This window comes from Dromiciops gliroides, chromosome 4, assembly GCF_019393635.1.
Source record: "Dromiciops gliroides isolate mDroGli1 chromosome 4, mDroGli1.pri, whole genome shotgun sequence".
Lineage (NCBI taxonomy): Eukaryota > Metazoa > Chordata > Mammalia > Microbiotheria > Microbiotheriidae > Dromiciops > Dromiciops gliroides.
Window position 1 is genome coordinate 451,234,972 of NC_057864.1, and position 21,405 is coordinate 451,256,376.

At 47.5% G+C, this 21,405-nt stretch overlaps 1 protein-coding gene across 3 annotated transcripts; it reads right to left on the bottom strand.

Annotated features, from left to right (window-relative positions):
* Window positions 1-1,142: 1,142 nt before the first annotated feature.
* On the bottom strand, window positions 1,143-18,624 carry SV2A (synaptic vesicle glycoprotein 2A). Of its 3 annotated transcripts, XM_044002096.1 has the most exons (14): window positions 18,470-18,584; window positions 18,045-18,089; window positions 13,328-14,351; window positions 11,756-11,936; window positions 10,956-11,107; window positions 10,604-10,737; window positions 7,456-7,545; window positions 6,938-7,048; window positions 6,688-6,776; window positions 5,748-5,912; window positions 5,174-5,307; window positions 4,761-4,967; window positions 3,846-4,005; window positions 1,143-3,110 (listed from the first exon to the last, which is right to left on the bottom strand). In XM_044002096.1, exons 3-14 carry the CDS (start codon window positions 13,947-13,949, stop codon window positions 2,927-2,929), a joined length of 2,229 nt encoding a protein of 742 aa, XP_043858031.1. In that variant the 5' UTR covers window positions 13,950-14,351; window positions 18,045-18,089; window positions 18,470-18,584; the 3' UTR covers window positions 1,143-2,926. The 3 variants fall into 3 exon arrangements, with proteins under 3 accessions (XP_043858031.1, XP_043858030.1, XP_043858032.1); XM_044002095.1 differs by lacking the exon at window positions 18,045-18,089 and having other exon boundaries at window positions 18,470-18,624; XM_044002097.1 differs by lacking the exons at window positions 18,045-18,089; window positions 18,470-18,584 and adding an exon at window positions 15,848-15,984.
* Window positions 18,625-21,405: the final 2,781 nt, after the last annotated feature.

Sequence of the window (21,405 nt, forward strand, 5' to 3'; positions counted from 1 at the left end):
AGACACAGGTTGAGATCCCGTCATTGCAAAGAGTTTCCAAGTCAATCTGATCCTAGGTCCATCTGAATTAAAATCAAAAGGTTGGCCTAGATGATCCCTAAGATCCCTTCAGCTTGAATATTTCTAGAGGGACAGAGACAGAATAAACATAAGCTACTTGAGGGTGGTGACTTCCATTTGTGTCTTTGTCTCCAAAGGGTCTGCTACTGAGGGATTTAAGATGCTGAGGCCAAATACAGCTTTCTTGCTATTGTACCACTGTGGTAAGTAGGGAAGTTGGAAGATGATAGTAGAATTGTAGAACTGAGTGCCCTTCTAAGGAATTTATACCACTTGACAGGAGCAGCTAGGTAGCACAGTGGATAGAGCACTGGCCCTGGAGTCAAGAGGACCTGAATTCAAATCTGACTTCAGACACTTACTAGCTGTGTGACCCTGAGCAAGTCACTTAACCCCAATTGCCTTAAACATCCAGGGTCATCTCCAGTCGTCCTGATCTATATCCTGCCACTGAACCCACTTAAATCCAATTCAGTGCAAGTCAGGACATCACCTCCAGATGTCAGGGTCCTCTTTGACAACAAAGGACAAACAACAACAACCAATTGACAAACATTTTAAACACTTACACTTGGGAAATTATGGCAAGAATCCAGGAGAAAGGAAGACTTGGACTGAAGTTCTGGCTCATTAGAATAGAAAGGGAAGAAGTTAAGAGATAGTACAAAGGAAGGAAAAACAGAACTTCTCATCAGAATGTTATGCCTGAAAGGAATTCTAAAGCTTCTAGCTGGGTGGGGAAGAATATTGGGATCATCCACTGTCTTTTTTTTGTTTGTTTTGTTTTTTGTTTTCTTGCGGGGCAATGAGGGTTAAGTGACTTGCCCAGGGTCACACAGCTAGTGTCAAGTGTCTGACGCTGGATTTGAACTCAGGTCCTCCTGAATCCACGGCCAGTGCTTTAACCACTGCACCACCAGCTGCCCCCCGTGATCATCCACTGTCAAACCCAAGAAGAATATGGGAAAAAAACATTTTTAATTCCACTCCCCCTCCCCCCCACCCTGACAGACAAAACAGGCAGGAAGATCAACAGGAAAAATAGACTTAAAATAGAAGAAATAAAGGCACAGAACTTTGGATTTTAAGGATTTTTTAAAATTTTATTTTTCTCTTTTCATTTCGTTTTTTCACATCGACTGGAGGGGAGGGGCATTCCCAGGAGGGTGGGAAGATGGACGGCCCCTCCTGGGGTGGAAGGGAAAGAGTTGCGTCTGGCAGGATGGAGTGACAGAGCTGTGGCTCATAAAACATGGCACCAGAAGGGAAGGGGTGGTCTGAGCACAGACACAAGGAGTTCAACGGTCATCACCTGGTCAGTGTTACAAAATGAGGGGAGTGACCACAGGGTTGGAGGGGGCCAGACGCCATATGAGAGGAGGGGGATTTGGATTTTACGTTTTGTTTTTCATACTTTTCCCCTTTTTTCCTTTTTTTTCCTGTTTTTTTTTGTAGATTTTATTTTATTTTTTTACATTTTACAAACAGCTAAAAACTACAACACATCACAACTACAGTGGGGGGCACCAGAGAAAGACCAGTCACACCGGGTAAGGAGCAGCTACAGTTTAAATGGCAGGGGCCACTTCATGGGGAAGAGATTATAAGGGGGAAGTGAGGCTCCTGGGCTGGGGCTGGAACCTCACCAAAGCTCCCAGCCTGGCTAGAGGGGCTCAGGGAAAGGGACCCTGTGTTCCCACTCCGGGATCCTTGTGCTTTTAGAGCTGTCTGCTGGTTTGACCAAGTGCCAGGTCTCTTCCCTGCAACTCCCAGCATGGGGTCCCCTTGGAGAGAGTGGCTACCTGTGCTCTTCTCTCTGTGCTATTGTGGGTAGAACCCCTACCTGCAGGGGAGCCTGTGCTTCTCTAGGGGGAGAGGGAGGGGACACTGTGCTTAGATCATGTTTAACCTAGAGTTGTCCCCCGAGTCTAGGTGTTTCCTTTGCCCACCCAGCCCAGAGGTTACACCTCTTAGGCCTGCCACAGGACGGGCAAGCAGGGCACTGTGTGGGTGAGGCCACAGCCATGTGTATCTGTTAAAATTACCCTTGGCTTAAATTTCAAGACAATACAGCAACATACCCCTCCCCACTACACACACACAATACACACACATACACACACGCACCTGCTGAGCTGCCTCAGAACTGAATATAAATAAATAAAAATAAGAAATCAAATTTTATAAAACTCGGGATTCAAACTTGCACCCCGAATTGGGGGAAAGGAAGGGGAAGGCCAGGGGGCTAAGGATTATTGCTACCCCTACCAGCATCCACAGGGAGATGCAGGAGGGCATCCTGTGACCCTCCATTTCAGTAGTTCTCTCTACCCAAGATCCTGAACCTCATCTTCAGACCCCTGGTCTTCAGCCTTTCTACTCCCCAACCCCATACCCCTGAAGAACACACAGATGAGCCAAGGGGAGAAGAAATACTTCATCCCACTCTGCCCTGGCATCCCCTTCTCCTGGATTTTAATTCCAGGAGAGAACTGAGGTTCACACAGGTTGAATGAGGGCCTTCTCTAGAGGCCCTAAGTAGGGGTAAGAGCCTTAACCATGACATTAGGGAAGGACAGGAGACTCTTCTGTACACTAAGGATAGTTGGAGGTAGGGAGTTGAGCCCCAGAACCTTAGGGAGAAGAGCTTTCTCCTCTGTAGCCCCTGCCCCATGAGGACCACACCCACGCACATGCACACACGTGCACACAGGCACACATAAACATACACACACAGCTAAGACACCAAACACAAAGAGGGGTAGAGAGGGCTGATGGGGGGGGTTCCCGGGGCCAGATGGAGGTGGGTGTGAGGAAGGAGCCGTTGGTCTCACAGTGCACTGCCCCCATGTCCTCCAACTCTCCCTCACTGCAGCACCTGCCCCCGGGTCTCTGGAAGTTTTAGGGCAAGAGAGCTGCCAAGGGCAAGGGCAGCAGAGGCAAAGAGAATGGGGGCGGCCTTGGTGACCCCCACAAAAGAGGTGAAGATGCTGATCCCGAGCACAGCTGCCAACTTACACAGAGCATTCAGGAAACCAAAGGCTGTGGTCCTGTGGAGGCAGGGAGAAAAAGATCAAAAGGAGAGGTAGTGGGGAACAGGGTGGGCAGCAAAGGAGAGTAGGTGGGGATGGTGATGAAAGAAGAACTCGGGGCAGCTAGGCACACTAGCTGTGTGACCCTGGGCAAGTCACTTAACCCCCATTGCCCCGCAAAAAACAAAACCAAACCAAAAAAAAGAAGAACTCAAGAGGGCAGAAAATATTTGGGGCATGGGGTGTATGGGGTTTACAAGAGAATGGAGGTTTTATATATGTGTGTGTGTGTGTGTGTGTGTGTGTGTATACATATACATATATACATATATATATATATATATATATTTTTTTTTTTAGTGAGGCAATTGGGGTTAAGTGACTTGCTGAGGGTCACACAGCTAGTAAGTGTTAAGTGTCTGAGGGCAGATTTGAACTCAGGTCCTCCTGACTCCAGGGCCAGTGCTCTAACCACTGCGCCACCTAGCTGCCCCCAGGATGGAGGTTATAAATGGCAGTGGGAAATGGAATGAGAAATTAGAGAGGGTGAAAGAAAGAAGACACCAGTAGTAAGCACAGAAGCAACCAGCTCCTAGAGACAGAGTGGAGCATGGAGAAAGATTGTCAGCCCATCTCGCCCGTTGGAAGGAAGAGTGATTTTCCTCTATTCAGCGCCCCCTCCTCCCCAATCTCTCTCCACCTCCAGTCCCCTGCTTGGCCCCTCTATTATTCCTAGCCCCCACACTTAGCTACCTCTTATCCGAGGGGTAGAGCTCAACGGTCAGCACATCCAGCGCGTTCCAAGACGCGATGCTGACCCCGCCGAAGAGGCAGAGCAGAGCGATCATGGCCGACTCACTGTTCCCAAAGGACAGGAAGAAGCAGGAGATGCATGACATGACACTGGAGCCCGCTGGGTTGGGAAATAGAGGAGAGCTGGGCATCAAGGATGGGAGGAGCCGCAGGTCCCACGACCAAGCCACCATCATCTATGCCCGTCTGTGTGCACCTCAGAAACAACTGAGTGGCCATCTGGCCTAATCCATAACATCACAACCAAGAGTATTTCCCCCCTCACCTTCCTGATGACTTTTACTTCCTGCCAGCGACTTCTATCCTAGAACCCCACCCGCACCCCCCACCCAATTTCTTTGAAGTTCTTTCACAGGGCACAGATTGCCTAGCACAATGCCTCGAATATAACAGGTGCTCACCAAATATTTACTGAATAGGAAGTGGTATCAAGCAGAGTCAGAACTAGCAGTTTGGGCACCCAAGGTCAATTATGTGCCCAGACAGAAAATGAGCCTGGGAAAGGAGCAGGAATCAGTGCTCTCCAATAAAAATTTGGAGGCATTTGAGGCATGTGGGTGGGGGTGGGGAGGTAGAAACCCTATAGGACACTTCAAGGATGCTGCCAGGGAGAAGAAGCCTAGTTGGGGGGGGGGGGAGCTGAGGAGAGACGCTGTTGGCTGTTTCCCATTTTAGCTAATTATTCCTGCTAACTAGGTGCTAAACTCAGTTGATTCTAGACAGCCAAGGGGTGAATATGCCACCTGTACACTCTAAATCTCAATGCCCTGGGGCAAAGACCCCTGTCCTGCCCTAATTACTCAGCTGTCAAGGCTATTTTCTTCCCACCACCTCTCCCATTTGCTCCCCAATTACCCAACATTCGAAGCCGGCCGATCTTGTCCATGAGCAAGGCTGACACTATGTTCCCAGGTAGCACAGCGAGTGTGCCCAGAAAGCTGACAAAGTAAACCATGTAAGCACCTTCACCTGTCCCAGCCACATCCAGTGGGCAGCCTTCCTTGCTATGTAAGAATGTGCTATTTATCAGTCGGCTGCCTACAAACTTGTATTCAAACAGGTCTGGAAGATAGGAAAAAAGAAAAAAAAAACCAGCATAGGATTGAAGAAAAAGCTCTGTGTGTGTGTGTGTGTGTGTGTATGTGTGTGTGTGTGTGTGTGTGTGTGTGTGTTAGGGACAAGGGGCAAAGTGGGAAAGGGATAAGAATCGGTCCCCTTCTCTCAACATCTCCCACCTTGCTTCTTCAAACCAAGCAGAAGATTGGTACCTGTGTTGTAGAATATTGTGTTGATAAATGTGCAGTTCCGAAAGAACGTGTTACTGGATGTGACATCCTCGAAGTAACATTCCTCAAACAGTGAGTCCTCAAAAGACACCGACTTCAGTCGAAGGCCAATAAACCTGGAAGGGTAAGGAATGGGGGAGAACCACACAAGTCACAGCCCCTCCACCTAAATTTCCTCACCTTTAACATGAGGAGAATAGAACCACCTACATCACAGGATGGTTGGGAGGCTCAAAATCAACAACTTGGGAATAGTGTTGCAAACCTTAAAGCACTATATTATAAATGCTAGCTATTATTATTGCTATGATAAGGATGGGGGAGAGATGAGTGATTCTTCTCTGTAGCCCCAACACACACACTCCTGCCCGCCCCATCTTGTGTCCTTCAGTGACTGTGGAAGAGGGGAAATGTCTGACACAGAGCCTTCTCCTCTAGAATTCCCAGACACTGAGTTCTGCTGCCTGCTTGGAGATCCCTTGGCTGGGAGCCAAGAGAGGGACTTGGGATTTGCTTAGGGCCCCGGCCAAGGGGATGGGGAAAAACCCTCACATACTTGTCATTGAAGTACTGGCCCCCACGGTGAATCTGGTTCTCCAGTGTAAAGTTGAAGGTCACGTGCTCCACCCGTTCTCCTGCAAAGAGCCTGGTTCGGGCAGCATAGTCAACTGCCTGGAGGTGACGGATCATGTCGGGGAACCAGACGGTGAGGCCATAGTAGCTGTGAAAGCAGAGTTTAGGGATGAAGTGAAAGGCAAGGGATCAATCCTAACCCCTGGGTCAGTGGTAGATGAGGACAGGAGTCAGGGAGTATCAGAACACCTCCCCCAACTCTCCCATCTCCCCTCCTTTGCAATGGCCACCCCACCCCCTCTCCAAAGACCTGAATGCTCTCTGATCTCTCCTCACCTCTTCTTACAGTCCCTGGCTCCCTGCAAGACTCACATCAAATGCCACCCTCTGCTAGAGTGCTTTCCAAGTCACCTGGCAGCTAATGCCTTCCCCTCTGAGATTACCTTCCATGTGCTCTATACCTATCTTAGGATCATGGATTCAGAGCTGGAAAGAAATTTAGAGGCCATTAAATCCAAGCCCCCTCATTTTACAGGTGAGGCACGGAGGTTCAGTGAATTATCCAGGATCACAAGGCTAGTAAGTATCTGAGTCAGGATTTGAACCTAGGTTTTCCTGACTCCAAGTCCAGCTGTCTGTCCACTATACCAACTAGCTACCTGGTTATTTATGTGTTGTTTTCCCTCACTAAATGTGAACTCCTAAGCACTGTACCTGGCACAAAGGAAACACCTAATAAATGCTTATTTCCCTCCTTATATCCTTTCTTCCTCCTTGAGGGCAGGGGCTGAGTTTGCCTCTCTTTGTATCCCCATTGCTTAGCACAGTTCCTGGCACATAGTAAACACTTTACAAATGTTTGTTGACTAACTTTCAGCTTTTCCTCTGCTCTTCCCTCCTCCCTCCCCTAGCCAGCCCCTCACCTAAATGACATGGTGAACCACACGCCCATCATCATCAGGGTGATGCGCCGATATTCAGGGCCAAAACAGGAAAGGAAGTTTCCCCAAACCTAGAGGTGGGGGCAGATGGTCAAGGGGAGGAGGATTCATACCCCCCAGATCCAGGTATCTCCTCCCAATCCCTAATCTATGAGTCCCCCAGGCTCAATATTCATTCTTTTTTCCTATCCAACCAGATACCTCCCCCCCCCCTGCAAAATCTCCCTATTACCTGGCCCCCTAGGCTCATTGCCCGGACCCCCCAGCGCTGGTACCAGGTCCCTGTGTCTGACTGGATCTCAATCAATTCATCCTCCTGACGGATGGTCTTGATTTGGGTCACCTGGAGGAAAGAGACAAGTCCAGCCATCTATCACACAAGGATCATGAGGTCACATGGCCATCACCCAACCTCAATGGGTTCCATTCCAGCAGCAAACTGGGAGGTTATGGGGTGTTGATGCAGAGAGAGAGAGAAAGAGAGAGAGAGAGAGAGAGAGAGAGAGAGAGAGAGAGAGAGAGAGAGAGAGAGAAGTGACTCAACATGAGATAGTTTCTGAGAGTATGGAGAAGGTTGTGGGGAGGTTTGGGGTATGGAATTGCTAGGTGACAACCTATATGAAGGAGGAATTATGGGGAGAATGTCACTGGAAGGGGTAGGTTATTAATTCAGAACGTTCTCAGTATCTGAATCTGTAGAGATTCCAAAGGAGAAGAAATCACACCCAGGGTGGGTAAGGAAAGACTTACTGAGAACACTCTCTCGGGGTGCCCCTTCGCCCTCATATTGGTGTCATGGACTTGCTTCAAGACCATCCAGGCTTCATCATGTTTCCCATTCTGCAGCCACGGACATAGATGCAAGTTTAAACCTCCCAACCTCCTCAAATCACAGCTGCTTCTCTCAAATCTAGTTATACCCTTCCTCCCATCCACCCCCAGCCCTCACTTACACCCAGAACAGGCTTCATCTGATTCCTGTTCTGAGAGTTACAAATATTTATCCCCCCCCCAAAGGGCATGGGTTCAAATAACAGGCTCTGCCAGTTACTAGCTGTGTGACCTTGGGCAAGTCATTTTAATTCTCTGATCCTCAGTTCCTTCTATAAAATGAGAAGGTTAAAGGACATTTAAGGTCCCTTCCAGCTCCAAGTCTATGGTCTATGATATCTCAGAGACATACCACCAACCTAACCCACTACTACCCCTACCCCCAATATACACACAAACCACATCCTTTGGGTTTCCCAGGAATGGTGTAGACTCAGAGGTCCAGAGCTAAAGAGAACCTTAGATATTAACTCGTCCAATCCCATTATTTAACAGAGAAGCATCTAGAACCCATGAAATTGTCTGACCAAGGTCACACACACACACACACACACACACACACACACAGAATTAGTGAGTATCAGGTCCAGAACTAGAACTCAGGCTTCAGGACTCCCATTCTATGGCTTCTTCCACCAATGTACTCTCCCAACTCAAGAGGATCCAAATAGGCATTGGGTGGAGAGCAATGGAGGGACAATACAAGGAGAGATTCTTAGATGGCAAACCTCATGGCAAGGACATGGGAACAAGGTAAATGATGAAAGCCATTTAGCTGGACTAAGGAGGTCATAGGATCATAAGCCTAAAGCTGACCTCAAAGGTCATCTGATCCAACCTTCTCATTTTAATAATCATAACAGGACATTGGAGGGCAATGGCCTCTGGCAGGTAGGAGATTCCTCAATGTTCCTCTCTCTGGGAAGCCTTTGGAGCTCCCTCTAAGACTATTAACCAACCCCCTCCTGTTCTTAAGAGGAAGGAAGAGAAGCCTCAATAAAGTATGGCAGGAAAGGAAGGAAGAAGACCAGCCTAAGCAGCTCAGGGGACCTGAGGTGGGGCTGACATGAGTATAATGACAAAGGAATAAAAGATGAGATTCTAAGAGAAGGTGAGGCAGAGGCCACACAGAACAGACTGCAAGTTGCCTGAACTGTTTGTTTATCCTGCTGAGAATAGAACTGGGGATGCCTCACTTTGCTGTCTTTTATTTCTATTCACTTATTAGCTCTCTCAGGAAGAAAGGAAACAAGAATTTATTAAGCACCCAGTATGTGCCAGATACGGTGCTAGTACAAATATTATCTTATTTGATCCTCACAACAACCCTGAGAGGTAGCAGCCATTGTTACCTCATTTTAGAATTGGGGAAACTGAGGCAGACAGCGGTGAAGTGACTTGTCCAGGACCACACAGCTGATAAATGTCTAAAGCAGGAGTTGAACTCAGGTCTTCCTGACTCCGAGCCCACAGCTCTGCCCACTGTCACCCCTTAGGTGCTTCTCTCAGGTGAAGAGGCTGTGACACCAACATTTCTCTCTTTCTTTCTTTCTTTTCTTTCCTTCCTTCCTCTCTTTCTTTCTTTTGTGGGGCAATGAGGGTTAAGTGATTTGCCCAGGGTCACACAGCTAGTAATTGTCAAGTGTCTGAGGCTGCATTTGAACTCAGGTCCTCTTGAATCCAGGGCTGGTGCTTTATCCACTGTGCCACCTAGCTGCCCACCCACCCCCCTAACATTTGTTTCTTAAGGATTTGCTTGGTTTTCAGTTCACTATTGTTGGTTAAAAGAAAAGAGGCTAATCATTGCATTTCTGATCTACATGTTCCATTAGAGAAAGTGAGTGGCAAGGTACACAAAACAGAGAGAGATTTTACAACCACTGGGACCTTCCTCACATGAAGACTTGGAGAGGAGGGCAGCTAGGTGCTGCACTGGATAGTGCACCAGCCCTGGATTCAGGAGGACCCGAGTTCAAATCCAGTCTCAGACACTTGACACTAGCTGTGTGACCCTGAGCAAGTCACTTAACCCTCATTGCCCCACCAAAAAAAAAAACACAAAAAACCCCCCCACAAATAGGCCCTGAGCGAAGAAAACAAAAACAAAAAACAAGGATCCAGATTCATTTCCAGACAAAAAATTGTATCAGCCTTTTTTTTCCTGTGAAAAAGACTGTGACTCAGCTGGGAGCTAATATTGTTAAAGAAGCTATCTCAAAGAAATAACTTCTTCCCATAGTCTTCTCCCTTGGGTGTGAAAGAAAGGAAAACCATTCCCCCTGAGGGGTGAAGCTCAGGGACTTGACTAGTGGGAAAGTCAGCCTGAAGGGAGGCACTGAGGGAAAAAAAGCATTATTACCCACGTGAGGACAGGGGCAAGAAGAGGGAGGACTGTAACTAGCCTTCTCTCCCATTACCACAACAGGACCTACCCCACACGAATGCTAGATAGAGATGAGGAGCTGAGTACCAGGAAGGTTAAATAATGTCCCCAAAGCTACCTGGGTAATTAGGTCTAAACCTAATTATAATTTTAAAATTATTATTATTATAAAAACTAATAAACATATTAGGTCTAAAGCTAATAATTGAACCTAGGTCCTGAGTCAAAAGTTCTTGATGTCCAGATCAAATGACCCTTCATAGGAGGAAAAATGTGTCAAGGGAGGTAGAAGCATACCAGAAAATGACTGAGCTCAGGGTTTCTGAACTACAGCCTCACCCCCCACCACCACCACCACCACCATTGTCCTGGCTGTCACTTCAGAGTGTTCATGGAGCGACATATGGAATGTATTAAGTCATCAATAACATCGAAGGGCCCCATACCAAAATACCACAAAGAGTAAAGGCAAAAGGCAAAATCCCACCCCACAGAGCCAAAGCAGTTGGTGAAAGGGAGAGAGCTGAAACAGAGACCAGCATCAAACCAAAGCCACTGTAGGTCATAAAAACCTCAAAGGGGAGTCAAAAATCAACCAATGAGCCAGAAGATAAAAGGTAAAAACCAAGCAACCAGAAACCCCAAAGCTAACGGTTCCCCCTCCCAATCGCCATCTCCCTTTACCTCCAGGAAAAATCGGGGGCTCTCTGGCTGGGTGGTCAGGGCTCCAATGGCAAACACAGAAGGGAAGGCACACACGAGAACGAAAACCCGCCAGCTGTGGAACTGGTAAGCAGAACCCATCTGGAAACTCCATCCTGGGGAGGGGAGAAAAGAAGACGGAAGGATATCACTAGAAACCAAAAAGAATCCCATCTAGAAGCTCCACCCTGGAAGAATTGGGGAGGGGGGAGATTCTAGGGCTAGTTGGGAATGAAGGTTCCAACCATGTCAGATTAAGGGGCATTTCTGCCTCAGGGAGAGGAGTCTAAATAAGCATCTCCAGGAGAGGGAAGATCCCTTGGGGGACTCTCACCATAGTGAGGAATGATGGCCCAGGCCATGGCAGCTGCATACACACCACCAATCATCCAGAACATGCAGAGCCAACTCAAATGCTCCCCTCTCTTCTCTTGGGCCAGGAACTCAGAGAAATAGGAGAAGACAATAGGGATAGACCCACCAATCCTGTAGGGAATTCCAGGGAAGAGGTTGCTAAAGAGTAGATCAGGAATCAGATCCCCATCCCACCCCACCTACCACCCCACCCCCCACCACTGCTCCCCAGATCCAGACTCCTCCCCCCAGAGCAGATTTCCAATCACTCCCCTACCACCAAAACCAACCCCTAACTCCTCTCTTCCTCAGGGAATGGGAAAAGTAAGCCATGGTAGGAAAGGGGAGGGAGCAGATGGAAAGCCTTGAAGTTTAGGAGAAAGGTTGAGGGGATTAGGATAGTTAAAGAAATGGAAGGAGAACTTTAAGGAAAGAAGAATCCAAGGGGAAGGTCTACAAAGGGTCTTAGATTCAGAACAGGGCAGTGATGATTAGATAAATGAAGGAAGTTTAGAGAGACACAGGAGATACCAAGAGAATGAGAAGAAAGTGCAGGGTTTGAATAGGTTCCATTATGTTTGGAATCTGGGGGAATGAGAAAACTTCTGGGTGTTATATAAACCTAGGGCTTAGGGTGGCCTCCATCAGAAGAAACTGAGGATGTAAAAATGGGGAGGTACATCTGGGAATAGAAACAGAAGTTGAAGGTGAATTTAGGGAATACTCAGGGATGGAGAAGGAAAGGGAAGGAAGGAATCTTTGGAGTAGATAGATGCTCACCCGACCCCAGAGAGCAGCCGGCAGAGGAGGAATGTTCCATAGCCCTGGACGAAGGACGAAAAAAATGCAAAGACACTATTGACGGAAAGTGAGATGAGCAGACACTGTCGACGACCCAGTCTGTCAGCCAGACCACCCCAGAGAAAGGCACCAACCATCATACCCAGGTAGACAATGAGGCCTAGAAAGAGGAACATAGAAGGGAAAAGGATGGGAAGGTCAGTCATGCCTCCTCCAGCCAAATGAATACAAAATGAGGTGAAATTACAGTAGGATGGAGTAAGGTTAAATCTTGGAAAAGACATCTGGCTGCTTAAGTAGATCCAGGATTAGGAAATAAGACTAGGGTGTTTGGGCTCCATTTGGCAAGGAACTAAACAGGACAACATGGCAAGAACCCAGAGAAGAACCCCTGAATTAAACCATAATGGGGAGCAGCTAGGTGGTGCAGTGGATAAAGCACCAGCTCTGGATTCAGGAGGACCTGGGTTCAAATTTGACCTCAGACACTTGACACTTACTAGCTGTGTGACCCTGGGCAAGTCACTTAACCTTCATTGCCCCACCAAAAAAAAAACCCAAAACAACATAATGGGGCCTTGGACTAATGATATGGGAATGAAGAGTGGGATCTAACAGACTTTAAGGCTCCTTCCCCAGGACCCTCTCAAAGCCAAATCGACCTCCTGTTGGCTTCAGCTAGAGATTTCTTTTGTGTTCTTTGGCAGAGGAGATATCTTCAGTTACTAAATCTCTCAGTCAGGAAATCCCCATCTCCCCCATTAGAGCTAACCTTCATTCCCTCCAACTCCAATCTCAACCCCTCTGTTCTTTCATCACCTCTTTCCTTTCACAGTCTGTCAGCTCCCTCCTTCATCTCCTCCGAGAAAGGTCCAGAAGAGACCTTCCCCACCCTAACCTTTTGTCCTGGGACTGTGGGTAATTTGGGAGCCAATCAAGTGTCAATGGATTATAGCCTAGAAATTCCCCTCAGCCATACACCCCCATCAGGAACTGACATCTAGGGGCAAGGTCAAATCTTCCCTCTCTCCCCTCCAAGCAAAAGAACTGGGACTCGGACCTCTCGGTTTCTATTCCCTTCCCACCAAAGGAAAGGAATAAGCCTTCTCCCAGCAGGGCACAAAGGAACACTAGATAAACAGAGAATGGCTTCCCATTGTGACAAAGATTAAATGCTATGAAGAGAAACCATTTCCAGTGACCCTGGCCCACCTCCTAATGGGAGTGAGAAGTCAAGCTCATTACAATTGCATAATCCCCAAACCAGAAGTTTAGTAGCCCACAGATTCTATTACCCCTGCTCTCTGCAAGCCATAGTCCAGTTCTTTGGGGAAGGATCACAAGGTTCCCAAACTTTAGTTGGGAATTGAGAAAAAGAAGGAGGACCTGGAGGAGTTCCTATTATCCTTAGGAGATACTTGGGGTGGGGGTTGGGGTTTGCTCAGTGCCCAGTAAAGTTTCTGTGACTACAGTGGAAATAAAATAGGGGGACTATCTAGGAGGTAAGAGGTGGGAGGTGAAAAAAGAACAGGAAAGACTTTGGTTTCTCACCCAGCATGCCCTTGTTGGAGTCAGATAGACACATGTCCTTCTCAGCACTGGGCAGCACAAACCCCACCACGAAGACTTCGACCCCATCAGCCATAAGTGCCAGACCCAGGACAAAATAGAGGGTCCATTGGAACCGGCCATGGCCACACTCCCGCAAGATGGTTTCATATTGCTGGGCCAGCTCTTCCCTCTCCTTCCGCCGCTGAGCTTCCCCTCCAATTCCAGGACCTTCTCCATCACCCAGTCCTCCCCTCACCCCAGCCAGGGGAGCACCATCTGCCAAACGCTCTCCCTTTCCTCCTGAATCTCCCCGGGGGATTCCTTGATATTCCCCCTCGTAGATCTCCTCATCCTCATCGTGGCCTTCAGTGGCATCACTAGATGCACCCCCTTCATCTTCATCTTCCCTAACTCCATCCCCACGGTAGTAACCATCAGCTGGGGCAGGGAAGTCATCATCATCATCCTCCTCCTCAAATCGGGCATAGGACCTTCTGGAATATTCATCCTGAACTCTGTCAAGGCCCTTGGCCACCTTTTTGGTAGCATGCTTCTTGACCTCCTTTGCAATATCTTTGGCCCCACGGATGAAGGCTGTCCGGTCACGGAAGCCTTCATCCATGGCAGTGACTGAAGTCTTTGGACACCCCTCAGGGGTCCCTCCTCTGTCTCCTCTCCCTCCCTGTCTTGTCCCTCAAAAAACCTCTAGATTTTAGAAGAACCCCTAATAAATACACTTCCCCCCAGGTAAAGTACATTCAAAGAGCTTTGGGCATAGAATAAAAGAGGAGGTAGGACCAGAAAGGGGCATGTATTGGAGGGGTGAGGAGGAGGAGAGAAAGGCCTTGATGGTATTTGTTAGAAAATATAAACCTCCAACCTGTTCAACATAATCAAAAAGTAGGGAGCTGGGGAAAGGGAAAGGAAAGGAAATGAGAATCAGGTTGGTTGAAATTGAGTTGGAATGTTCAGGCTAGCAAAGGAAGAGCAGTCAGGCCCCTGCAGGGAACATTGGTTGGTTGTCCTGGAAGATAAAAGGAAAAGAAAAGAAAAGAGAAAAAAAAAAGTATGAGGACCAGAAGAAACCAATCAGTATACAATTACAATGTAGTCCCTTTCCCATCAACCCCCCCATACCATGTCCAATGAGGAAATGGCTCCAGAGTAGTATGACTGAACCTGAGATGAAAGAAGACCCAGGAAGTCACCTTTTCCCTCCCATTAGCACCCTCTCACCTTAGCTCCATAGCAGTCTGTCTAGAACCTTATTCCATCAGTTTATCCTACCCCTTTCCCAACAAGCTCAAAAACTTTACCTGCCCTACTAAGAACTAGACATAGAGAGATAGGGAAAAAAAGACATATTAGCATTGTTGACTAATTTTTTACAACTTGATACCTTGTTTTTATTTTATTTTTAAATTTTTGGTCCAATAGAGTTAGAGGGTGTGTTTAGCTCCACTGTGTGGTCACCTTGGCACTCATTCTCATTTATGGGATGTAAGAGTGGGGTGAGGCAGGTTTGGAAGATGGGCTTCCCACAACCTGCCCATCATCACACTTCTATGGCCCAAGCCCTATAAGGACAACACTTCCATCTTTTTAGACTGTAGTATATGCCTCATGACTATCCGTCTGTGTCACAGATAGAATCCCATCAAGGTCAAGGAAATCCTGGGCTCATGGACAGAGCTTCAAAAGACCTTAGACACTGTTGAGTCCAAATTCCTTCATTTCACAGATGACAGGATTGAGACTCAGTGAATTTAAGTGACTTGTCTAAGTCTTGCCCTAGTAAGTGGTAAAACTGAAATTCAATCCTAGGGTCTCTGACTCCAAAGCCAGATTTGTTTCCACTGCACCACAGTGTGCCCACTCTTATGGTAGAACTCACAGAGATTGACAAGGCCAGTCAGCCCAGCCAGAGCAAGGGTTCCCATTCTACAAGAATCAGAAACAAATGAGGGCTGTCTCTGGGAACAACCTAAGGAGAAGGAAATATTAGCTAGGAAAAGGGAAGGAATGAATGAAAAAGGAAGTAGGTCATAGGATAAGGGACATACTAGGGAGCTGTGACTAAGTGTCTTCCTTCTCAAGTCCTCCAAGATCCCCCTGGATGTACCCAACCCACTCTGCCCATTCATGTCCCACTGTCCTGACCAGATCCTACAAGGGAAGAATAAAGACCAAGATTTGTATAAGAGGCAGGCCTGGGAAAGTGTGACTAGCACTTTCCTCTAGGAACCAACTGCTGAATCCCCTTTCTTTTTTTTCTTCTTTTTTTTCCTCTTTCTTTCTTTCCTCCTTTCTTTCTTTCTTTTGAGGCAATGAGGGTTAAGGGACTTGCCCAGGGTCACACAGCTAGTAAGTGTAGAGTGTTTGAGGCTGGATTTGAACCCAGGTCCTCCTGAATCCAGGGCCAGTGCTTTATCCACTGTGCTACCTAGCTACTCCCCACCACCACCATGGATCCCCTTTCTCTGGGAGGGGTGTAGAGGAGCATCTTCATTCCAAACTTACCTCCTTACTCCTTCTTCACTTGAGAGGTCTTCTTCCCAGTATGATCCTGGAATATCCTTCCCCACCATCCTGCCCCCTGAGGACTTCCCTAACTAATCCCCACTTAATCCTTTCTGTCCCTCCTCCCTGGGGTAGGGGGAGAAGGACTTCAAGGATACTGCATTGCGACAAAGATTGGTGCAGAATAAGGGGGGGACATGGCTCCCCCCCCAAAATACAACCCAAGGAAAAGATCATGGAAGGTTTACACATATGATCCTGTGAGGTGTGTGTGTAAAGTCTTATAAGAGGAGCTCCCTTATAAACAGCTGTAGGTTAGGTTGGGGAGACTGAGGACACCCCTAGATAGGAGATTGGGAATTAGGGATATCAAAACCAAAAATCAGAGCCCAGATCTCTCGGGCTGAGTGTCTAAAACCATAACCAGCTTAACCGAGACTAATGATCCCTACAGTGGAAAGAGGACCAGTTTTGGAGTCCAAGAGCCTCGGCTTGAATCTTGTCTCTGCTAATTACTTACTTACCTGTGTGACCTTGTACTACTTCTCTGGGCCTCAGTTCATCATTGAAAGACACAGTTGGACTAGATGGCTTCTTTGTTTGTTTGTTTGTTTTTTGTAGGGCAATGAGGGTTAAGTGACTTGCCCAGGGTCACACAGCTAGTAAGTGTCAAGTGTCTGAGGCCGGATTTGAACTCAGGTACTCCTGAATCCAGGGCCGGTGCTCTATCCACTGTGCCATCTAGCTGCCCCGGACTAGATGGCTTCTAATGTCCTTTCCAGTTCTAAATCTATATTCCTGTGATCTTGTCCATTAGCAGTGAACACACACACACACACACACACACACACACTCCTCATCCCCCCAGGAAGAAGAACTGAAGAATAACATCCAAGTTATTCCCTCCCCAGTCCAAAATGGGTTTCCCAAGAGTCCTGAAGGAGGAAGCAGGATTGGCCTTGAGGTCATACCCTGTGGTTGTCACTCTATTTGCCCCAGGGATATGGAGACTAAAGATGGTCTCCAGAGAAGAGGAACAGCTCAACCTTCTCCTCTTTCCCCAGGTAACAAGGGTCAGACAAGGGAGAAGGGAAGTCAGAGATTCCAAGAGCCGGCTAAGGCTAGAGGAAATAATGCTATTTTTAGCTTCAGTATCAGTGAAGTGTGTAGGGAGAGACAGGGGGCTGGAGACAAGGGAGAACCTAGGAGGGTGTGATATGGAGACAGTGTGGTTATAAACACTGTTAGACCATAAAAGCTGAATTCACCCCCACTTATGGATTCTGTAGAGCAAGTGTGTGGAGGGAATCAGGTGTTTTCAGTGTCCTTTAAGCCAACTGTGGTTGGGAGATTTGGGGTTCAGAAGGACCCCAATACTTCCAAAGGCATCAGATATGAAACACAATCCATCTCTTCCCTTCAATCTCCTATCACAAGTGACAAGGTCATTGGTAAATTGAATACGTCCAAATCCCCACCCTCCTGAAGATAAGATGTTACAAGAGGTGTCCTAGAACCTCCCCCCCCCCCTTTTCTAGAAGGATAAGCAGAATCTCAGCCCCCACCTCAAGGATAGGCAAAATTGTGCTAACACCTCCCCCACTCCCTGTAAACCCCCCCCACCACCACCACCACCAATTCACTCCAAGCGTATGCGTGAGGAAAGGACCACTGCTGTGAAGATAAAATGGAGGTGACAGCTGAGACTGCAAGGAAAGGAATATGGAGAGACAGGAACTCAGAAAGACAAACAGGACACAGGGACGGGGGCCTTTACCAACAGTATTTTTCACATGTCCCCTCCCCCCATTTTTCCTGGTCTGGAGGGCAACAGGGAACCAAGAATTAACCCATTGGTTTCTCTAAGCCCCTTTCCCCAGCTCCTACCTCCCACCTCCCCCAAGTCTTCATGCTAGACTAATGTCCATCATCACCCTCCCCCCAACATTTCCCGCCTTTATCAATTGCCCACATCTCCAGGTATCAATCCTTCTCACTGTCTTATTCCAGGCTATTTATCTCCCTTCCCATATGCAAACTCCCCACAATCTGCCCCTCCAAGCCTCTCAAATCTCCTAACAGGTACAATGACCCCCGCTTCTATTTTCATTCTTCAGCATCGAGCCCCTTCCCAATCCCAACCTATTTCTCTCAAACCTCAAAGGGTGAAAAGGAGGCATAATCTACCCCCACCTACCCCCCTTGCCAAGGTCATTTATCCTCCGTCCTGGTGTAGGAGAGACTGGGAAAAGAAAGATGAGGCGAAGGGTAGATTTGGGGCTTGAGGGATTTGGGTGGTTATATATCAGACAATTCCCCCACCCCACCCCCAAAAAAAAAACTGGAGGGGGAAGAAAGAGAGAGGAGAGAGAGACAGAGAGACAGAGAGAGAGAGGAAGAAGGAGAGAGAAATAGCGCGTGAGCATCCTAGTGGAAATAAATATCCATTCCCCACAACATCTCAGGATGAAAGATGAGGACCCCCCCTCAAAAAGGCACTGGATCATAAAATGGCTCCAATTTGAGTGGAGAAAAGGATGCTTCAGATGCAGGGAATGGATAGGGTTAGGGGGAGAGGAGAAAGGCACAGGGAAGGAAGGGAAGAAGAGTCGGGGGTCTCACCTGGGAAGGGTCCCCGTGGCAAGGAAGTAGGGAGGATGATGTCGGGCCGCTGGGAGGAGGCGGCGGCAGCGGCTGCTCTGGGTACCAGGGGAAGCGGCAATGCAGACCTGCCCCCCCCCCCACACGCCCCAGCTCCGCCTCTCCCCCCACCCCCCAACTCGCGCAGCCGAGCATCGGGAGAGACCATTGGGGGGGGGAGGTTGGGGATACTGGATGGAAAGGAAAGGAGCGACTCAAGCCGGGAGGTAGGAGGGCGGGATGAAGAGACGGTTGAGGGGGCATTTGTCAGAGGGAAGATGGAAAACCAAGCCCGCTCCCCCATAAAGAAGGAAAGAGAGGATGGTTATTGTGTGGGAGACAGAAGTAGAAAGCCACAGGCTAGGAAGGAAAGGGACAACCCCTAGCTACACAATACAGCTGCAAACCAGGAGAGGCATGACAACCCCCTTGTCTCCAAGCCGGCAGAATTTCAGAAGAGCTTAAACCCTCAAGTCTCAGAACCCTCCCCCCCCTAAACTCAGCATTACTCTTAACGCCCCCCCCCCTTCAATTAGCCATATGGCAGCCCCCTCTTGCAGTACCACCGGCACATGCCTAATTAGTGAAAACAGGGTGAATCGGGTCTGATTGGGGGATTCCAGTGTCCCTCACATCAGAAGGATGGCAGATGCATCCACACCCCTCCCCATAGCAGCATTTCTGGTTATTTATTGCAAGGAGACCTTACCCTAGCAGTCTTCCTTTGCCCATTTACCCCACTATCAGTTGCAGAAACAAATACACAAGAAGAAAGCACATTAACTGAACGTTTCCAGCCCTTTCTCTCTCTCTCTCTCTCTCTCTCTCTCTCTCTCTCTCTCTCTCTCTCTCTCTCTCTCTCTCTCTCTCTCTCTCTCTCTCTCCCCCCCCCCCTTTTTGGTCATATAGTGGGTAATGGAATAAAAATCAAGAACTCCCTCATATTTTGCCTTCCCTCCTCCCCTCCCCTTCCCCAAACCCTTCATTTCCATCCTGGACCAAAAGACCCCCAGCATCAGATTGCGCCTTCTTCCCAACCCCCACCTAATCCTCCCAAACCACAGAATCGAGTGACTAAACCCATGAACCTTGACTCCCAGGCACCATGCTGCTCCCTGGCTGCCAGAGGAGGGCTAAGGAATTGAAAGGCAGTTCTATTGGGAAAAAGCAGTGGACCAGAAATCAAGACACCTGCATTTTTTCTAGTCTCTGGTCTTCTGTTTAACCTTGGACAAGTCATTTGTTATTTTGTTTTGTTTTTTTCTGGTCCTGTTTCTTCAATCTTAAATAAGGAAATTGGACTAGATGACCCCTAATGTCCCCCTCTTTTGGCTCTAAATTTTTTAGATCTATACTTATCAAAATGGGGGGGGTTTCATCCCCTTCTCTCCAAGTCTTATGCTAAAATTTATGCTACAATACTACCTAATTAGTACCCTAGAGTGAGGGACCTCACCTTCCAGAAAAAGGACAAGAAGACTGAGGGGTTAAGGGTTCTCAATAATAGTGAGCTAGATAGATATACTAATGAATTAATCAGTACTTATGATAGTAAATTATAATTTCAGTTCATTTTACTGAATCAATCGGGGAAGAGATTGGAATGCAGAATCACCAGTGAATGGCTGAAAGAACATTCAGTTGTATGAGACTAGTGTGGAAATTTACTAAGAGATAAAGGGGTGAAAGAAAACAATTTTTACTGGAGACTAAAGCCCATCAAAGACACTCAAACCAGACCAGATGGATGCAGGCATTTTACATCTGGACCCTGGACTAATAATCAAAGAAAATACATGGAACCAAGACCCAAGCATCACATGCAGCAGATAAAAGAAGACACTGATAAAACAAAGAAATAACTTGCAGTCTTGTGTAAACTCCTTGATCTTTGTATGAGGAACTTAGAGAAATGGCAATTTTTTTTGTGTGGGGCAATGAGGGTTAAGTGACTTGCCCAAGATCACACAGCTAGTGTCAAGTGACTGAGGTCAGATTTGAACTCAGGTCCTCCTGAATCCAGGGCTGGTGCTTTATCCACTGTGCCACCTAATGGCAATTTTTAACCCCCCATTTCTTTGCTCCATGCAAGGAATGAGGCCCCCAGAGCATGCTCTCCAGATTACTCAAATTTAGGACCATGCACACACGCACAAATAATAATGAAGCTTTGTTATTAATAAACCTTTTGAATAACAGAATTCCAAGACTGTTGGTGATTGGTCCTAATCTCTTCTACATTCTACTCCTTTAGATCTCAAATTGCTTACATTTTATCACACCAAAAAGATGCTTCTCCGCTTAAATTGTGATTGTGAGAGCTAGAGTCAGATGGGCAATGCATCATCCCAATGCATTCTCCCAAATAACCTCTCTCTCAACACAGACCATCTCTCCTAACCTAGTTTTTCTCATGGAGACACAGTATAATAGAAAAAGCACATCTGGGTTCCAGCCTCAGCCCTCTCTCTTTTGTTATCGTGTGACTGTGGCCAAGTCATAGAATAGGATTTAGAAATGGAAGGAACCTTCCAAATCATTTAATCCAAGGGAGTTTTAAAGGAGATTCCCAAACGGGGTGGAAAATGGTGTAAGATTAGGTTGGAAGTCCTCCACTCACCTCACCACTCTAATCTCTTTTCTTATTTGTGCTCAATTGACTTCACAAGAATGTTGTGAGATCAAATGAGATATCTATTAAGAAGTTTGTAATGAGAAAGTGCCATACAAGTAAAGTGTCATTAGCATACCTCCTGCCTTTCTTACTTGGCTTGTGTTGCAAAAGAAGACCACAGTGGCAGCTGGGTGGTGCAGTGGATAAAGCACTGGCCCTAGATTCAGGAGTTCCTGAGTTCAAGTCGGGCCTCAGACACTTGACACTTACTAGCTGTGTGACCCTGGGCAAGTCACTTAACCCC

Coding starts and splice junctions, on each gene's coding strand:
- SV2A (XM_044002095.1), bottom strand. CDS start 13,949: ATGGATGAAGGCTTCCGTGACCGGACAGCCTTCATCCGTGGGGCCAAA. Junction 7,049..7,455: donor ACCCCGAGAGAGTGTTCTCA/GTAAGTCTTTCC, acceptor TCTTTCCTCCAG/GTGACCCAAATCAAGACCAT. Junction 4,006..4,760: donor CGGCCGGCTTCGAATGTTGG/GTAATTGGGGAG, acceptor TTCCCAACCCAG/CGGGCTCCAGTGTCATGTCA.